The sequence below is a fragment of the Saccopteryx bilineata genome, chromosome 6 (assembly GCF_036850765.1).
Source record: "Saccopteryx bilineata isolate mSacBil1 chromosome 6, mSacBil1_pri_phased_curated, whole genome shotgun sequence".
NCBI classification, from domain to species: domain Eukaryota; kingdom Metazoa; phylum Chordata; class Mammalia; order Chiroptera; family Emballonuridae; genus Saccopteryx; species Saccopteryx bilineata.
The window spans coordinates 152,295,020-152,315,325 of NC_089495.1; the positions used below are offsets into that span (position 1 = coordinate 152,295,020).

At 36.4% G+C, this 20,306-nt stretch overlaps 1 protein-coding gene across 1 annotated transcript in view; it reads left to right on the forward strand.

Moving 5' to 3' along the window:
• Positions 1-20,306, forward strand: part of ANKRD31 (ankyrin repeat domain 31) — a 259,980-nt gene that overhangs the window by 131,911 nt on the left and 107,763 nt on the right. Inside the window, 2 exon segments of the mRNA XM_066237559.1 lie at positions 4,621-4,763; positions 12,098-12,242. Coding sequence (XP_066093656.1) covers positions 4,621-4,763; positions 12,098-12,242 — 288 coding nt within the window.

A 20,306-nucleotide genomic window follows, 5' to 3' on the forward strand; every position in this document is an offset into this window, starting at 1 on the left:
GACTTCAAAGTTTTCATATAATTGAGATTTTTTTTTTCTAGAGATTGTTCATTATCTATCTGAACTATGTCTCTGTCTTCTATTTCCATGATGTATTATTTCTTTTTCCTTGTTGGCATTTGAGAGTGATATTATTAAGAACCCTAACAAGAAACAATTTTTTTTCCAGTAGTTGTTGCTATACTACAAGTTTTGGCTCTGTGAAATTCTTGGACAGACCTCCTCTGTGGCAGTGATGTAGGCAGGGCCGCAGTTGCCTTGGTGGGTGTGGCATGTAGTAGGGGCTGCTTTATGGTTTTAGTAGTGGCAATTTCTGGTTTCCTGTGGTTCTTCCCCACATCTCAGCAGACCTGGGAATCAAATGCAGAGCACTTCCACCTCTTGGGAGAGAGTGTCCTCAGAGAGTCAGCTGTGGGGGCCTCACTACCATCTCTCTTCCTACCATGTGGGGAGGGAAGTGGGATCTGTAAGGCTGGGGGTGCACTTTTTTGTTTTCCCTGACACTGCATGAGCATGCTAGAGTGCCACACTTGCTGTGGCAAGTGTGCAGTGCCATGTGGGCTGATCTCTGATGGAGCTAGTGAGCACAGCCCACACAAGCTGATCGCAAGCCAAGCGATGTGGGCCGTCCTCAATAACCATGCATCTGATTGTGCCCACCTTAGTTTAGCTCCTTTCCCCTTGCCCCCCGTCTCTCTGCTTCTCCTGGCTTGGAATAAAACTCTTCCTGTGTCCAGCAAGGAGAGAGAAAAATTCAGTTCTTTGTTTTCCTCCTTAGAGCTGACTTCAGTTGTGTTTTATCTTCTGCCCCCTATTTAACCCCGTCTCATGTTTGGACCATTTGTTGAATGAATTTTTCAGTCTCACCTGTCATCCCAGCTGAAGTACATTATAGTGCATTATAGTTGTTCAATTTGTTAAAATTTTAAGAGGAGAGATTAGAAGTATCTTCCATGCTGCCATTTCTCTGACATCACTCCTACCGACCCTTATTATCTTTTTCATATTTTAGTTTTACTCTTTTTTCTGACTTCTACTTATTTTGTTTTTCTTTGTTTCCTTTTCTAGTTTCTTAAGGTTAAAAATGAGGTCACAAATTTTTGTACCTTCTTCCTTACTATAAGCATTTAAATTTCCCTCTAAATACTGCTTTTGCTGCATCCCACATATTTTGGTATATTGCATTTCATTATCATTCAGCTTGAAATACTTTTCAGTTCTTATATGATTACTTCTTACTGATTTCTAGTTTAATTGTGGTCAAAGATACACTTTTTATGAAATTTTTTTTTTTACACTTATTGAGAATTGGTTTATTGTCTACTAGATGGTCTTTCTTGGTGAATAACCCTTGTGCACTTGAATATTTGTTCCTCAGTTGTGTGTAATGTTCTATAAATGTCAATAAGATGAAGGTTTTGGTAGTGTTCAGAACATCTCTGCCTTTACTTATTTTTCTTTGTATAGTTGATCTATCATTTCCTGTGAAGTATACTGAACTCTTTACAACTATGATTGTGGAATTGTCTATTTCTCTCTTTAATTCTGTCAAATTTTGTTTTTTATATTTTGAAGCTCTATTATTAAACATACATATAATTGTCATATCTTTTAATTGACCTTTTAATCTTTATGAAATACTTTCTTTTATTTTTAGTAATATGCTTTGTCTTGATGTCTACTTGTTATGTTAATTTATACATCATGGCCTTCTCTTGTTTCTTGTCCTATTTGCTATTCCTTTTTTTCATTTTTTAATTTTCAACCTAAATATGTCTTTATATTTAAAATGTTTCTTGCATACAGCATATTGTTTTGCTATTTTTTCCAATCTGACAATCTCTCCCTTTTAATTGGGGTGATTAGTCAATTTTCACTTAATATACATGGTGAAGGATTATCATTTTGCTAATTGTTCCTGTGAGCTTTATCTGTTTTTTTGTTTCTCTGTCTGGATCACTTGTAGTGGATGGTGTAGAGATTACAATATGCATTTTTAATGTCTTACTGTCTTTTTAGAGATAATATTGTAATACTTCATACAAAATGTATGAACATTGAACTTATTTCCTTTATTCTTTGTGCAATAGATGTCACATGTATTTATAAAAAATTATATACGCCAAAATATAATGTTATAATTGTAGACCAGTATTACTTATGAGTTGCTTTAAATTGCCATATGCATTTTAAGGAAATGTATAGGAAAAAATTCTTTTAAATAAACATTTGTCATTTTTTGTTATTTCTTCCTCTAAGTTTGGAAAAACTCATTCTTTAACATTTTATGGCTGTGGTCCTTTACTCAGTTGATTTAAAAATTTTTTTTTATTAATATTAATGGGGTGACATTGATAAATCATACATATGTTCAGAGAAAACATCTCCAGATTATTTTGACATTTGATTATGTTGCATATCCCTCACCCAAAGTCAAATTGTCTTCCATCACCTTCTATCTTGATTTCTTTATGCCCCTCCCCTCCTTCGACCCCCAGCCCCCCCATTACCATCACATTATTGTTCATTTCTCTGAGTCTCATTTTTATGTCCCATCTATGTATGGATTCATATAGTTCTTAGTTTTTTTCTGATTTATTTAACTCAGTATAATGTTATCAAGGTCCATCCATGTTGTTGTAAATGATCCAATGTCGTCATTTCTTTTGGCTGAGTAGTATTCCATAGTATATATATACCAAAGCTTTTTAATCCACTTGTCCACTGATGGACATTTGGGCTGTTCCCAGATTTATCTCCACGGGCAAGTGAAATAAAAGACAGGATGAACAAATGGGACTATATCAAACTAAAAAGCTTTTGCACAGCTAAAGATAATAACAGAATAAAAAGACAAACTACACAATGGGAGAACATATTCGACAATATGTCTGATAATGGGTTAATAATAAAAATTTATAAAGAACTTGTAAAACAATATCAGAAATACAAACAATCCAATCAAAAATGGGCAAAAGAAATGAATAGACACTTCTCCAAAGAAGACATACAGATGGCCAATAGGTATATGAAAAAATGCTCAACGTCACTAATTATTAGAGAAATGCAAATTAAAACCACAATTAAGATATCACCTCACCCCAGTCAGAATGGCGCTTATCAACAAAACAACACAGAATAAGTGCCTGGTGGGGATGTGGAGAAAAGTGAACCCTCCTGCAGTACTTGTGGGAATGCAGACTGGTGCAGCCTCTGTGGAAAACAGTATGGAGATTCCTCAAAAAATTAAAAATCAAACTGCCTTTTGACCCAGCTATCCCACTTTTAGGAATATACCCTAAGAATACCCTAGAACTATTCCAAAAGGAGAAATGCACCCTCACGTTTATGGCAGCATTGTTAACAATACTCGGTTGATTTTGCTTCTCAGGGGACATTTGGAATTTTCTGAAAACATTTTTAGTTGTTATAGCTGGGAAGGGTGCCATGCTACTGGTATTTGGGAGAATGCTCAGAACAACAAATAATTATCCAGTCCAAAATATTAGTGCCAAAATTTAGAAACCCTCATTTATGAAGAAGATTCTGAAAAGAAAGAAATACACTTTTAAGATATACCTTTTAGGTTTTCTCACGTCAGTCATATGATTTATTGGAATTTAATAAATATCTATAACCTATATTGTCTCTGGCTAACAGAGAAAAAATATCTGGATGACTGGTTTTTTTGGAACATAGTTTATGGATTGTTAGTTGAACTACTGTAAATAGCTTTTTGCAAATAAGGAGAAAAGAAATATATACTTTTGAACTGATTCTGTGTAGTTATGCCAGTTGAGTTATTTAATGGAAGTACATTAAGCTAGAAATAAGGTCCCCCCCCCCCCCCGGCTTTTCTCTGCAGAAAAGTAACCTGCAACTGGCATTCTTTATCAGCTAGTAATGATTCCCCCATACAGCCTTTTTATTTGAAGAAGACAGGAATAGTTTTTTTTTTTTTTTGCATTTTTTCTGAAGCTGGAAACAGGGAGAGACAGTCAGACTCCCGCATGCGCCCGACCGGGATCCACCCGGCACGCCCACCAGGGGGCGACGCTCTGCCCACCAGGGGGCGATGCTCTGCCCATCCTGGGCGTCGCCATGTTGCGACCCTCCTGGGTGTCGCCATGTTGCGACCAGAGCCACTCTAGCGCCTGGGGCAGAGGCCACAGAGCCATCCCCAGCGCCCGGGCCATCTTTGTTCCAATGGAGCCTTGGCTGCGGGAGGGGAAGAGAGAGACAGAGAGGAAGGTGCGGCGGAGGGGTGGAGAAGCAAATGGGCGCTTCTCCTATGTGCCCTGGCTGGGAATCGAACCCGGGCCCTCCGCACGCTAGGCCGACGCTCTACCGCTGAGCCAACCGGCCAGGGCCTAGACAGGAATTGTTTTAAATATTTCACTTCTTTTCATATTTTTCTACAAAGAAATTTGATTTGTCCCTCAGATTTACTGAATTCATCAAATAATGCAGGTTATTTTCATGGTGAGATTATCATCTCATATAATCAAAATATATTTTAAAGAAACAGCTTAAACTTTGATTTTTTATTTTAAGGCAAGCACAAAACATTATTAAGATGCCAAATATAAATAAATAACATTTTTTTTTTGTATATTATAGGTTGGACAGCACTTCATGAAGCTAGTGTGGGGGGCTTTTATGAGACAGCAAGTGAGCTAGTGAAAGGTGGAGCAGATGTAAACATCAAAGGAATGTATCAGATCACTCCCCTACATGATGCTGTGATGAATGGACATTACAAGGTAATTGATGTTTTTGTTTGTAGAGCACGTACTACATTCTGCAAGTATTAAAAATCTCTGGGACCAAGCAATAGGAAAATAGACAAGAATTCAGTTTCAGTTCATTCTGGCATTGAATACCCAGAATTCATACTAAAATTTATTGTCTGAAGAATTTGTTGTGCCTAATAAGGTGACATTTTACATGTAACTCTTAAGAACTACCGTATTTTCCCATGTATAAGATGCACCTTTTCTCAAAAAATTTGGGGTCTAAAAACTGGATACGTCTTATATAGTGGTTGTAGATATTTTACTTGCATTTCTCACTTTTTCACTCTTGTTTTTGTGCCTGTTGTTGAAGACAGTGATTTGTCATCAGACACAGATGAGAACAAGCTAATGGATGGGAGTTTTGACAGTGATGAATTGTATGAATTTTATGATGAATAAAACTTGAGTTCAATAACTGTATGTAATACATTTTTTTTTTCAAATTTTGGGCCCCAAAATTAAGGTGACTCTTATACATGGGAGTTTCTTATATATGGGGAAATACATGTATAAAATATTTTTTGCTTATACATGATATTTTTTAAAACTTGCACTTTTAAAGACTCATTTTGTATGCTACTTTATAGGCTTTAAGAAACTTCTGTAAAGTGGTACACAGTGATTTCCAGTCCTGATAGGAGGCATATGGCTTTTTAGAGTCTAGTGTCAGTTTCAGAGTCAGCATAAGACATGAGCATCTCTCAGGTTTCATGATCAGCCAGTATACCTCAGCACAGATCTACCTTGGTTAAATATAAAATGCTGTAATTCCATATGAGTTGATAAATAGTAACTTCAATAATGATAATGTTAATTAAGATTATGAATTCCAGTACACCTATTTTATATTAGAAATCACATTTGCTGTGAGCTTCCTAGACATTTTTTTTTGGTTCAGGCACTGCATTGCAGGGCTAAGGCACTTGCAGAACATATCTTGTAAGTTATTCCAGTATTAGAAGTTCCCTCTGGGTTCAAAACTCCTCGGATAGGAAAGAGGGCTAATCAGATGGGCTCTGTTCTGTATACTTTCAGAAGAAACACCTAACACAGAGCTGTGGAAAGCTGATGGGAGCTGTGGGCATAGACAGATAGGACATATTGGCATATTCCTAGTGTAAAGCAGTAATTGAGAAGAGTTTAGGTAGTTTTTATTTTTTTTGATAATGTATTACTTGCTAGTAAGTGGCCATTTCTACACATTGCATAGAGGGCTGGGAGGAAGTAACTACTTGTGACCTAATGTAATGGTTAGAAGAATGCTGCTTTAGACAGGTAATGGTATGCACCCTTTCTGTGTCCTTTACCCCCTCTTCACAGCTGGCCTCCAGCAATGAAAACTTAATGCCAGAAGACTTCTTCCCTCTCCTCCTGCCATGGCTGACCTTTCCTGGTCAAGAATATTTTCCACCTTTGGGCAATATTAGAACTTTACTTTTTCTTCTTTTCTTTTTTAGTTCCTCCTTTGCTCCACCTGGTAATGTGTCTTCAGCTAATTTCTGTCTCGTAAGCTACAAGTGGCTGTCTCTCTCTGGCCTTTGCAGATATGTAACTTTCTCTTGTTCCCTCAGTGAAGTAGACGGGAACAAAGACACAGGTCTCATTACTTACCACCTTTTTGTCAACTTCTGTGTTCTGTGACTCACGTGCTCCTGGCACCATGGCATATCCTGACTGATGGCTGGAGAAAAGTGAATGACAAAGAGAAATCTAGAGCACTAGCTAAAACCCAATGGCAGTGGGGTGAAGTCACAGCCTGTCTATTTTTTACCCTCCCCTTAGGTTTATCTGGAGGATTAGCCAACAAGTTACTTCACTCAGTTCAAGAGATATTTATAAAAGTCCAAGTTAGTTCTGGACTGACTTAAGAACCAAAGCCTTGAGAATTAAAGTGGGACAGAACATTGTTTTGGAGGATAAAGTAGGAATGGTGGGAGAATCAGATGAGAATCTAAGCTTATCTCAGGGAATCTCGTAGGTGAGGCAAAGATCAGAAAAATGGCCTTAGCCTTGGGTATTGGATTGCTCCTATATCTCAGATGTCACAGGACTAAAGATATCAGATAGAGATGCCCTGGGAACCTGGTTCTGATCCCTGAACCTGGAAAGTATGAGCTTCTTAAACATTCCAGAGTTGAAGGAACTTGAATATGTTGTTGTATAGGCATTGACTGTATATTAGAAAGATACTAAAACATAGGAGATGATAAAAGATAATAATCATATTTTTAAAAGTGAAAAGACATTAAAATCACATATGATATGATTTTATTTATTTAAAATATTCATAATACTCGAAATTTATACAGACAAGATTAGGAATGGGAGGTATAGGATGGTGAATGGTGAGTGACAGTCAGCCATGGTTAAAGGGTTCTCTTAAGAGGAATGAAAATGTTCCAAAATAAGATTATGGTTATGTTTATACAACCTTCTTAACATATTAATAAACATTGAATTGTATCCTTTAAATGAATTGAGTGGCATGTGAATTTTATATAAATAAAAATAATCTATTATTTAAAATGTGGAAAAGGTAGAATTTGAGAATTACAGATGATCAGCACAGTGTAGTTCCTTAGAAAAATCTGAAAAATTATTTAACAGATGGTAGGAGACATTTAGATTAGAATGTAGTAGTCTTTGAAAATATGTAGGCATCACTAAGAACAAGTTACATCAGACAAATTTTGGTTCCTTTTTTATTGGGTTTACTTTGTTAGGAGTTGACGAAAATAGCATGCCAAATTGATGAAAGCTGTCATTATTTTAACAAAGTTTTATCTCATGAAGTGTACTGAGGTATATGAGTATCTGAGATTGGTTGACAGTGTTTTGGGGATTCACATATATATTGAAAAAATATTCCTCAGACATGGTGATCATTCATTCCATGTGTGTCTGGAGTGAGCTCTCTGAAGAAGTTTGATGATATTCTATTACACTAACCATCTCTACAGTCTGGAACACAGCTGTGCTTTGTTGTAGTTTGGAGTATTTTTATGAAGTTCCAGATATCATACCATTTTACCCATAAATATTTGAGCATGCATCTTTAATAGGTAAGGACATTTTTTCACACCTGCAATATCAATTCAGTTAATAAAAATTATCATTCAATGCCCAATTCACATTAAAGTTTTCCATGTTATCTAAAAAATGTATTTTTATAGCAAGTTTTTATTTGAATCAGGAACTCTCAAGGTCCATATATTACAATACTAATAACAATGAAACTACTAATGAAGTTTTTTTTTTGTAGTACTTTTTGTTTTCTTTTTATCCCGTTAAGGATGTATTGTCAAAATGCTGTCTTTTTAAGTACTTGAAATAATTTTTTTCTCTGTCCAATGGGCTTCTTACGCAAGGAAGTCAGCTGATTCTAGAGGGAGGAAAGTACTTGACTCAATAGTATGATTAAAGGTGAAAATCTATGGGCAAGCTTTTAATAAAAGTGTATTTTCTTAAGGGGTCTGCTGCTTAATGAGCTAAATAAGTGGGGATGTGATGCCAACCATTTACTGAAATTGATCTGCTTGTTCCATTTAGAACCCAAAATGTGTTTCAGTACATCCACAAATTCTTTAACACTCTTCCCTTTCAAAGGTGGAGCCTGATTTTGTGCCCCAAGAATGTGGGCTGGAGTTTCAGTGACTGGCTTCTAACAAGTAGGATGTGGCAGAAGTGAAGTTATGTGACTTTTGAGACTAGGTTGAAAGGTATTATAGCTTCTTTGTTCTCTCTTCTGGTTCATTAACTCTGGGGGAAGCCAGATGCCTTATTGTGCAGATACTCAAACAGCTCTATGGAGACGTCCACATGGCAATGAACTAAAACCTCCTGCCCAGAGCCATATGAGTGAACCGTCTTCAAAACAATCCTCCAGCCCTAGTCAAGCTTTCAGATGATTGTATCTCCAGCCAACCTCTTGAATACAACCTTATAAGAAACCCTGAGATAGAACCACACACCTATGCTACTCTCAAATTCCTGACCCACAGAAACTATCAAATTATAAATGGTATTGTTTAAGTTTTGGGGTAGTTTACAAGGTAGCAATGGATAACTAATACAAAACCCAAATGTAGGTTAAAAATAGGGCAGGAGTACTCAAGGAATGTCATTTATTTACTGCTTTTGGTAAGAAGAGAGTTTTTTTTATTGTAGAGGGTATATAAGTAGGCTTCCAAATTTCTAATAACAGGCTACAGAGCGTGTTGGTAAATGTGAACAGTTGGTAAAGCAGACTATTCATTGTTGAAAACAGAGACTACCAAAATAATGTGTTCACTCACTTGGGATCACCCACCCAGATTTCCAGAAAAGTGAGACTGTACCCTGGCCTTTTCCCTTCCGCCCATACTCTTTTCTCATGCTCCTTGATTCTGAGTCACTCTCATACTGTATGGTTTATTATTTCACACAGAATCTCCAGAGATAAAATACACATTTCTCTTGGCAACCACTTAACAATATTAAATTTTCTTGAAAAAAAGCTGTGCACTCTGCATTTTTTTTTTCTGAACAAAATGGGAAGATCTAGGTGTCAATTCTTTATCTTTTTGTACATGCCTTGTATGTGAATTATAGAATTAACTGCATCTACTGTTGCTTTTGATATTTCTATTTAGCATTAAGTTCCTATAATAAAGTACTTTGAGAAGCAGAATCATCAGGTTGCTGAATCTTAATAACGTTTAAAGGATTGGCTCATATTATGTCTATGTGGTATTATGTTTTTCTCTCCTCAGATACTTTTTTATAAAAGGAAAAATGCATATATGTTTAACTTTTAGGTACATATAATTTAAAGAAATTCAGATTTCTTCTCTCATTCCAGACATTAATATAAAAAATTTTGCTTCTTTTAGTGTAATGTTTCCTTAACACCTACTCTCCACAGTCTCCCTGATCTACTTTTATTCTTTTATTAAACAACATTTATTGAACATTTATTCTCTGTCAGACACTGAGGTAGACACTGAGACTATGAAGATTAAGACGTAAATCTGTAGCAATAGCTTAGAAGCCATGTAAGCATCTGTCAATAGGGTACTGGTTAAATTATAGTACATTCATATAGTGCTTTCATCGGTAGACTATTACTCAGCTGTTAAAATGAAAGATAAATTTCAGTTTATATTGATATATTCTATATCTTCTTTTTTATATAAATATTTATTAATTTTAATGGGATGACATCAATAAATCAGGGTACATATATTCAAAGAAAACATGTCCAGGTTATCTTGTCATTCAATTATGTTGCATACCCATCACCCAAAGTCAGATTATCTTCCGTCACCTTCTATCTAGTTTTCTTTGTGCCCCTCCCTCTCCCCCTTCCCCTCTTCTTCCTTTACTCCCCCCCCCCCCGTAGCCACCACACTCTTGTCCATGTTTCTTAGTCTCATTTTTATGTCCCACCAGTGTATGGAATCATGCAGTTCTTGTTTTTTTCTGATTTACTTATTTCACTCCATATAATGTTATCAAGATCCCACCATTTTGTTGTAAAAGATCCGATGTCATCATTTCTTATGGCTGAGTAGTATTCCATAGTGTATATGTGCCACATCTTCTTTATCCAGTCTTCTATTGAAGGGCTTTTTGGTTGTTTCCATGTCTTGGCCACTGTGAACAATGTTCATTGCAGCGACATGAACAGACACTTCTCCCAGGAAGAAATACAAATGGCCAACAGATATATGAAAAGATGCTCATCTTTATTAGTTATTAGAGAAATGCAAATCAAAACTACAATGAGATACCGCCTCATACCTGTTAGATTAGCTATTATCAACAAGGCAGGTAATAGCAAATTTTGGAGAGGCTGTGGAAAAAAAGGAACCCTCATTCACTGTTGGTGGGAATGTAAAGTAGTACAACCATTATGGAAGAAATTATAGTGGTTCCTCAAAAAACTGAAAATAGAATTACCTTATGACCCAGCAATCCCTCTACTGCTTATATACCCCCCAAAACTCAGAAACATTGATACATAAAGATACAGTCTATATCTTCAAAGTTTGTTGTAAGGGGAGGGAGCTGATGGGCATTTGCAAACAAGTCAGTTTACTTTCTTGAAGGAATGGAGCAAGGACACCACTGGGTAGATTTTCTCAAAATTTACAAGGAAAATAAATTGAATTTCTAGAATTCTCAATCTCAGATACAGATACAGAGGAATGTATATGATCTATGACCATTTATGTAAAAAAACTATATATACACATGTATGTTTAATACATATATACCTGTTGGACTAGACTGCCTCTGAACAAATTCAGAAGAAATTGTAACTGGGGCTGACTTAGGAAAGAATAATCAGATGAATGGAGAACAGGGTAGAGGAGTGAAATTTATACAGTATTTTATTGTATACTTTCATGATCCTTTCATATTTTGAATTGTATTCATTAGTTTCCTATTCAAAAGTAATTACTTTTAAAAGAAAAACAGTCCCACCTTTAAAAAAACTTAGAGTGCAGGAGAGACAGACATATAAGAAATAAGTATAATATAGAGTATATTAGGCACTCTGATAAAATATATGCATAAAAGAAGGGAGAGGTTATTTTTCTCTAGGACAGCAGTGGATGAGGTCAGAGAGAGCTTCATTGAAGAGGTTACTTGAGTAGTCATAATGGATTAAGGATTAACCAGTTTCTCCCTGACACTCTGAAGAGGAGCAGCAGCAACACAGGTGTAGGTGGAAGGCATAACTATCTCTTACAGGGGTCCCCAAACTTTTTACAGAGGGGGCCAGTTCACTGTCCCTCAGACCGTTGGAGGGCCACCACATACAGTGCTCCTCTCACTGACCACCAATGAAAGAGGTGCCCTTTCTGGAAGTGCGGTGGGGGGCCAGATAAATGGCCTCAGGGGGCCACATGCGGCCCGCGGGCTGTAGTTTGGGGATGCCTGTTACTACTACAGAACCCAGTCCTCATTCTTGGTGTATGTTCTAGCTCCATTTCACCTGCAGCTGAGCTACAAACTTTTCCTTTCCCTTCTCCTTTCGCTCCTTTCTTTTTTCCTTCTTCCCTTCTTTCTTTTCCTCTTTCCTTCCCTCCCTCCTCTCTCTATTTTTTTTGGTAAGAAAAGGGATATATATACATCAACAAATTATGATTCAGTAGCAATTCTATTAATTATTTTTATTGGGCAAGATGTTATAGGTAAACCCAAACTTTGTATTATTGAAAGAAATATTTGATGTTGCTTAGAGTTGTATGCTGGCGTGCATTTACAATTATATACCTTTTGTCGGGTCCCTCACATGATCGACCTTTCTCTAGGTGGCAAAGCTACTTCTTGTGCATGGAGCTGATCCTTTACTTAGAAGTGACAATGGGAAGTGTGCTGTGGATGAGGCCAACGATGCACGTATGAAGCGTCTTCTTGAGAAATATATTCCTAAACATCAAAAATCTCTTATTTCAGGTAAAATGAAACTGCCTTGTTACAGCTTCTTATTGTGTTGGTAGAAAGTTACAGAGATGGAATTTAGAATTATAGAAATTAAATTTATTTTCTTTGTTAGTTTTGATAAAATCCACCCAGTGGTGTCCTTGCTTCATTCCTTTAAGAAAGGAACACTGACTTGTTTGCAAATGCCCATAATTGAAGGACTCTAAAAGAACAAAAAAAGGTAATAGCAAATGTACATTGTAAATAGTTAAGATAACTTTTATAAAGTTCTGACATTCATCGTAATCCTTTGGTTGAATAACATGATGTGATATAAATTATATTTGGCTATGTCTTTGTAATGAATATAGCCAAGATTGTTTATTTTCATTCTCTAAGAATCTTTTCTTATGGTCATACTTTTGCATTTCCATCTCTTACATTTTTAAATTGAACTACAAAAAATCTCATCTGCTGTTGTCAATAAAAAATTACATAAAAATAATTTAAATGCATGACATATTCTTTCTGTTCTTCTTAATGCATCTGTTATATTTTTTGGTAACAAGAATATTTTCCAGAAGCCACATTAACAAACACAATTTCTTAAAGAATTTGGAAGCAAGAAAGGGCTTTTATTTCCTCTCAGATGTAAGACTCTACGTGCGCTAGTATATAACCAACTTTATGCATCACTGCATTCAGCAACTCAAAACCCTGCAGTGGCTCTCTCTTTAATCTAGAAAAAATGCCAGTATCTTCACTATGGCCTACCATCCCCTATATCAGCTCACTACCTTACCAGTTAACCTCTTCTCCTACCACTCTCTATCTCTGTCACTTGATTACTGTCACACTGGCCTCTTTGTTGTTCTTCATAGGTGCCTCCCCCACTTCCTTCAAGTGTTAGTTCAAATGTCATCTTCTCAGTGAGGCCTGGACCACCCTACTTAATATTGCAAAACTGCATATCTCTTACCTTCAATGTATTAGTTATCTATCACTATTTAATAATTACCGCAAAACTGAGCATCTTCAAACAACAAACATTGATTATCTCTTACAGTTTCGGAGGGTTAGAAATCTGAGATCAGTTCAGTTGAGTGGTTCTGTATGTGAGTCTCTCAGAGTCTGAAGTCAAGCTATCAGTGAGGGCTGCAGTCATTTCAAAACTTACTAGGGCAGGAAAATCCACTTTGTAGCTCACTCACATGTTTGTTGGCAGGCCTCAGTTCCTTGCTGGTTGTCAGTCTGTGGCTTCAGTTACCTGCCACATGAACTTTTCCATTGGGCTGCTGACAACCTGATAGCTGGCTCAGAGCACGTGATCCATTAGAGAATATACCCAAGACAAAAATCATAGGCTTTTTATAACCTAATATTGGAATTGATATACAATCACTTCTGCCATATCTTATTTGTAAGAAGTGAGTCTTGAACTTTGGTTCTCACCCAGCAGGAGCAGAATTAAGCTCCATCTCATAAAAGGAAGAGTGTCAAAAATTTTATGAACATATTTTTAGAACCATGGCACTTAATACCTTCCTGCATATGGGACAATTGCTTATTTTTTATTTTTGGTCTTCCCTCACTAGAATCTAAGCTTCATGAAGGAAAAGATCTTTGTTTTGTCTAGTTATGAATACTAAAATGCCATGTACATAATAGGAACTCAGTAAATATTTGTTGAATAAATAGTGTCAGTTGTTTGAAACAAAACAACAAATTCTTTCCATTCTAGAGATATGTGTGCTTCATTCACTTTTATTGAATTATATTTTAATAAAAATGTTCCCAAGAGTTAATTGTTTTAATGCCATTGACTAAGAACTAAGACCTGGATCAGAACAGCCTAGTTTTGTAATAAAGAAATAACTTCATTGATAATTATAGCCACCAAGAGGCAATTATTAAATAGTTCTTTAGAGCAAAAGACTTCTTTCTGGTAGCCCAGTCTCACTGGAAAATAAGAGGAACAGACTGAACTTTATTGAGCAAACATTAGGAAGTGACAATAATCAATTATGAAATAATTTATTGCCTTATAAAAGTTCCTTTCATATCATTAAATATCTGGATATATACGTGGGGAATATAAAAATACTGATATCAGTATCCATCTTTTGTATTTTTTTCTTTATTAATTTTAATTTATTGTGTTAACATGGATTCAAGTGCCCACTCAATATAACACCCTCACCCCCAACCACATTCCCCCATTACATCCCATTTGTCCCCTCTCCCTAACTCCCTCCCTGCCTTCGCTCTGTAATTTACTGTCCTGTTATCTGTATCTATGTGTTATGTATATATAATTTCACTAATCACTTCATCTTCTCTGATCCTGTCCCCTCATCGCCCTTCCCTCTGACTGCTGTCCCTTTGCTCCCTGTGACCTTGCCTCTGCTTCTGTTCTGTTCCTCAGTTCACTTTGTTCATTAGATTCCACATATAAGTGAGACCATATATTTTTCTTTCTCTACTTGGCTTCTTTCATTTAGCATAATAATCTCCAGGTCCATCCATGCCATCAGAAAAGGTAAGATTTCCTTCTTTTTCACAGAGGCATAGTATTCCATTGTGTATATGTACCACAGCTTTTAAAAAAAATTTTATTAAATTTATTGAGGTGACCTTGATTAATAAAATTATATAAGTTTTAAGTGTACAATTCTGTAATACACCATCTGTACATTACATTGTGTGTTTACCAAAGTCAAATCTCCTTCCATTACTATATATTTAACCTTCCTTATCTTTTTTTTTAAGTTTAACCATATTTTTTCCCCATTTTTAAAAATTAAATTTAATGCAGTGACATTGATAAATCAGGGTACATATGTTGAGAGAAAACGTCTTCAGATTATTTTGACATTTGATTATGTTGTATACCCCTCACCCAAAGTCAAATTGTCTCCATCACCTTCTATCTGGGTTTCTTTGTGCCCCTCCCCTCCGCCACCCCCTCTATCCTTCCTCGCCCATCCCCCCCCACCCCTTTACCCCTGTTACCATCACATTATTGTTCATGTCTCTGAGTCTCATTTTTATGTCCCATTTATGTATGGATTCATATAGTTCTTAGTTTTTTCTGATTTACTTATTTCACTCTGTATAATGTTATCAAGGTCCATCCATGTTATTGTAAATGATCGGATGTCATCATTTCTTATGGCTGAGTAGTATTCCATAGTATATATGTACCAAAGCTTTTTAATCTACTCATCCTCTGATGTTCACTTGGGCTGTTACCAGATCTTCGCTATTGTGAACAATGCTGCCATAAACATGGGGGTGCATATCTTCTTTTGAATCAGTGATTTGGTATTCCTAGGATATATTCCTAAAAGTGGATACCTGGGTCAAAAGGCAGTTCAATTTTTAATTTTTTGAAGAAACACCAAATTCTTCTCTGTAGTGGCTGCACAAGTCTGCATTCTCACCAGCAAGAGAGTTCCCTTTTCTCCACACCCTCACCAGCACTTATTGTATGTTGATTTGTTAAAGAGCGCCATTCTGACAGGTGTGAGGTGGTATCTCATTGTGGTTTTAATTTGCATTTATCTGATGACTAGTGATATTAAACATTTTTACCTATGCCTATTGGCCAACTGTATATCCTCTTTGGAGAAATGTCTATTCAGTTCCTTTGTCCTTTTTTTTTTTTTTTTTTTTTTTTTTTTTTTTTTTTTTTACAGAGACAGAGAGAGAGAGAGAGAGAGAGAGTCATAGAGAGGGATAGATAGGGACAGACAGACAGGAATGGAGAGAGATGAGAAGCATCAATCATCAGTTTTTCGTTGCGACGTCTTAGTTGTTCATTGATTGCTTTCTCATATGTGCTTGACCATGGGCCTTCAGCAGACCGAGTAACCCCTTGCTCAAGCCAGTGACCTTGGGTCCAAGCTGGTGAGCTGTGCTCAAGCCAGATGAGCCCGCACTCAAGCTGGCGACCTTGGGGTCTCCAACCTGGGGCTTCCACGTCCCAGTCCGACTCTCTATCCACTGCACCACTGCCTGGTCAGGCCCTTTGCCCATTTTTTAAATTGAATTGTTTACCTTCCTAGTATTGAGTTTTAGAAGTTCTTTATAAATTTTGGTTATTAACCCCTTATCAGACATATTGTCGAATATGTTATCCCATTGTGTGGGTTGGTCTTTTTATTTTGTTCATATTGGTTTTTGCTGTGTAAAAGCCTTTTAGCTTGATATAGTCCCATTTGTTCATCATGTACTTTAATTCATTGGCCCGTGGAGATATATTGGCAAAAAAATTGCTACAAGAGATACAGGAAAGTTTACTGCCTATGTTTTCTTCTAACTTCTAAGATGTTAATGGTTTTGCGACTTACATTTAAGTCTTTTATCCATTTTGAGATCATTTTTGTGAATGGTGTAATTTGATCAGTTTCTTTCTTTTTTGTTTTTTGCATGTACCTAATTTTCCCAACACCATTTTTTAAAGAGATTGTCTTTACTCTATTGTATGCTCTCACCTCCTTTGTCAAATCAATTGACCATAAAGGCGGGGGGTTATTTCTGGGTTTCTTTTTTGTTCCATTGATCTGAGTGCCTGTCCTTATGCCAGTAACAAGCTGTTTTGATTACAATGGCCTTGTATTATAACTTGATATCAGGAAGTGTTATACCTCCCACTTTATCGTTCATTTTCAAGATTGCTGTGGCTATTTGGGTTCTTTCTAGGTTTCATATAAGTTTTTGGAATATATGTTCTATATCTTTGAAGTATGCCATCGGTATTTTAATAAGAATGGCATTGAATTTATAGATTGCTTTTGGTGGTACAGACATTTTAATGATGTTTATTTTTCCTGTCCATGAACATGGTATATATTGTACTTCCATTTGTTTCTATCTTCTTTGATTTCTTTTTTCAATGTCTTATACTTTTCCAAGTATAAGTCTTTTAAAAACTCCTTGGTGAAATTTATTCCTAGATGCTTTATTTATTTATTTTTTTGTTGTTGCAATAGTGAAGGGGATTGTTTTCTTAACTTCTCTTTCTTACATTTCATTGTTGGTGTATAAAAATGACACTGATTTCTGAATATTAATTTTATATCCTGCCACGTTGCCAAATTCATTTATCAGGTCAAGTAGTTATTTCACTGAAACTTTAGGGTTTTCTCTGTACAGTATCATACCATCAGGAAGTAATGTAAGTTTTGCTTCTTTTCCGATTTGGATGCCTTTTATTTCTTCTTCTCGTCTGATTGCTGTGGCTGGGACTTCCAGAACTATGTTGAATAAGAGTGGTAAAAGGGGACACCCAAGCCTTTTTCCTGATCTCAAGGGGATTGCTTTTAAATTTTTCCTGTTGAGTAGGATGTTTGCTGTGGGTTTGTCATAGATGGCGTTTATCATGTTCAGGTATGTTCCCTGTATTCCTACTTTGTTGAGAGTTTTGATCATAAATGGGTGCTGGATTTTATCAAATGCTTTTTCTGCATCTATTGATATATTCATGTGATTTTTTTTCTTCTGTTCATGTTTATTGATTTGCAAATATTGTCCGAGCCTTGCCTCCCCAGTAAAAAAAACCCCACTTGATCATGATCTTTTTGATGATCCAGTTTGCTAGTATTTATTGAGAATTTTGACATCTATGTTCATCAGGGATATTGGCCTATAGTTTTCTTTTCTTACCTGGTTTGGGTTTTTTTGTTTTTTATTTTTATTAATTTTAACGGGGTGACATCGATAAATCAGGGTACATATGTTCAGAGAAAACATCTCCAGGTTATTTTGACATTGGATTATGTTGCATACCCATCACCCATAGTCAAATTGTCTTTGTCACCTTCTATCTGGTTTTCTTTGTGTCCCTCCCCCCCAAGTAACCACCACCCTCTTGTCCATGTCTCTGAGTCTCATTTTTATGTCCCAACTATGTATGAAATCATATAGTTCTTAGTTTTTTTCTGATTTACTTATTTCACTCAGTATATCGTTATCAAGGTCCATCCATGTTGTTGTAAATGATCCAATGTCATCATTTCTTATGGCTGAGTAGTATTCCATAGTATATATATATATATATATATATGTATATATATATATATATATATATATATATATATATATATATATATATATATATACCAAATCTTCTTTATCCAATCATCTATTGAAGGGCTTTTTGGTTGTTTCCATATGTTTGCAATTGTGAGCAATGCTGCCATAAACATGGGGGTGCATTTCTCCTTTTGAAACAGTGTTATGGTGTTCTTAGGGTATATTCCTAAAAGTGGGATAGCTGGGTCAAAAGTCAGTTCCATTTTTAATTTTTTGATGAATTTCCATACTGTTTTCCACAGTGACTGCACCAGTCTGCATTCTCACAAGCACTGCAGGAGGGTTCACTTTTCTCCACATCCTCGCAAGCACTTATTCTGTGTTGTTTTGTTGATGAGCGCCATTCTGACTGGTGTGAGGTGAGGTAATATCTAATTGTGGTTTTAATTTGCATTTCTCTAATGATTAGTGATGTTGAGCATTTTTTCAAATACCTATTGGCTATCTGTATGTTCTCTTTGGAGAAGTGTCTATTCATTTCTTTTGCCCATTTTTTTTTTTTTGTATTTTTCTGAAGCTGGAAACAGGGAGAGACAGTCAGACAGACTCCCGCATGTGCCCGACTGGTATCCACCCAGCACACCTACCGGGGGGCGACGCTCTGCCCACCAGGGGGAGATGCTCTGCCCCTCCGGGGCGTCGCTCTGTTGTGACCAGAGCCACTCTAGCGCCTGGGGCAGAGGCCAAGGAGCCATCCCCAGCGCCCGGGCCATCTTTGCTCCAATGGAGCCTTGGCTGCGGGAGGGGAAGAGAGAGACAGAGAGGAAGGAGAAGGGGAGGGGTGGAGAAGCAGATGGGCGCTTCTCCAGTGTGCCCTGGCCGGGAATTGAACCCGGGACTTCTACGCGCCAGGCCCACGCTCTACCACTGAGCCAACCGGCCAGGGCCTCTTTTGCCCATTTTTTGATTGGATTGTTTGTCTTTCTGGTGTTGAGTTTTACAAGTTCTTTATAAATTTGGATTATTAACCCCTTATCAAACGTACTGTCGAATATGTTCTCCCATTGTGTAGTTGGTCTTTATATTCTATTCTTATTGTCTTTAGCTGTGAAAAAGCTTTTTAGTTTGATATAGTTCCATTTGTTTATCCTGTCTTTTATTTCACTTGCCCGTGGAGATAAATCAGCAAATATATTGCTGCGAGATATGTCGGAGAGCTTACTGCCTATGTTTTCTTCTAAGACGCTTATGGTTTCATGGCTTACATTTAAGCTTTTTATCCATTTTGAGTTTATTGTTGTGAATGGTGTAAGTTGGTGGTCTAGTTTCATTTTTTTGCAGGTAGATGTCCAATTTTCCCAACACCATTTATTAAACAGGCCGTTTTTACTCCATTGTACGCTCTTACCTCCTTTGTCAAGTATCAGTTGTCCATAAAGCTGTGGGTTTACTTCTGGGTTCTCTGTTCTGTTCCATTGATCTATATGCCTGTTCTTATGCCAGTACCAAGCTGTATTGAGTACAATGGCCTTGTAGTATAACTTGATATCAGGAAGTATGATACCTTCCACTTTATTCTTCCCTTTTTAAGATTGCTGAGGCTATTCATGTTCTTTTTTGTTTGCATATAAATTTTTGGAATATATTTTTTATATCTTTGAAGTAAGTCATTGGTATTTTAATTGGTATTGCATTGAATTTATAAATTGCTTTGGGTAATATAGACATTTTAATGATGTTTGTTCTTCCTAACTATGAATACAGTATATGCTCCCACTTGTTTGTATCTTCCTTGATTTCTTTTATTAATGTTTTATAATTTTCCAAGTACAAGTCTTTAATCTCCTTGGTTAAATTTACTCCTAGATACTTAATTTTTTTGGTTGCAATAGTGGAGGGGATTGTTTCCTTAATTTCTCTTTCTGACTATTCATTGTTGGTGTATAAAAATGCCTCTGATTTCTCAGTATTAATTTTATATCCTGCCACCTTGCTGAATTCATTTATCAGGTCAAGTAGTTTTTTTCCTGAGACTTTAGATTTTTCTATATATAATATCAT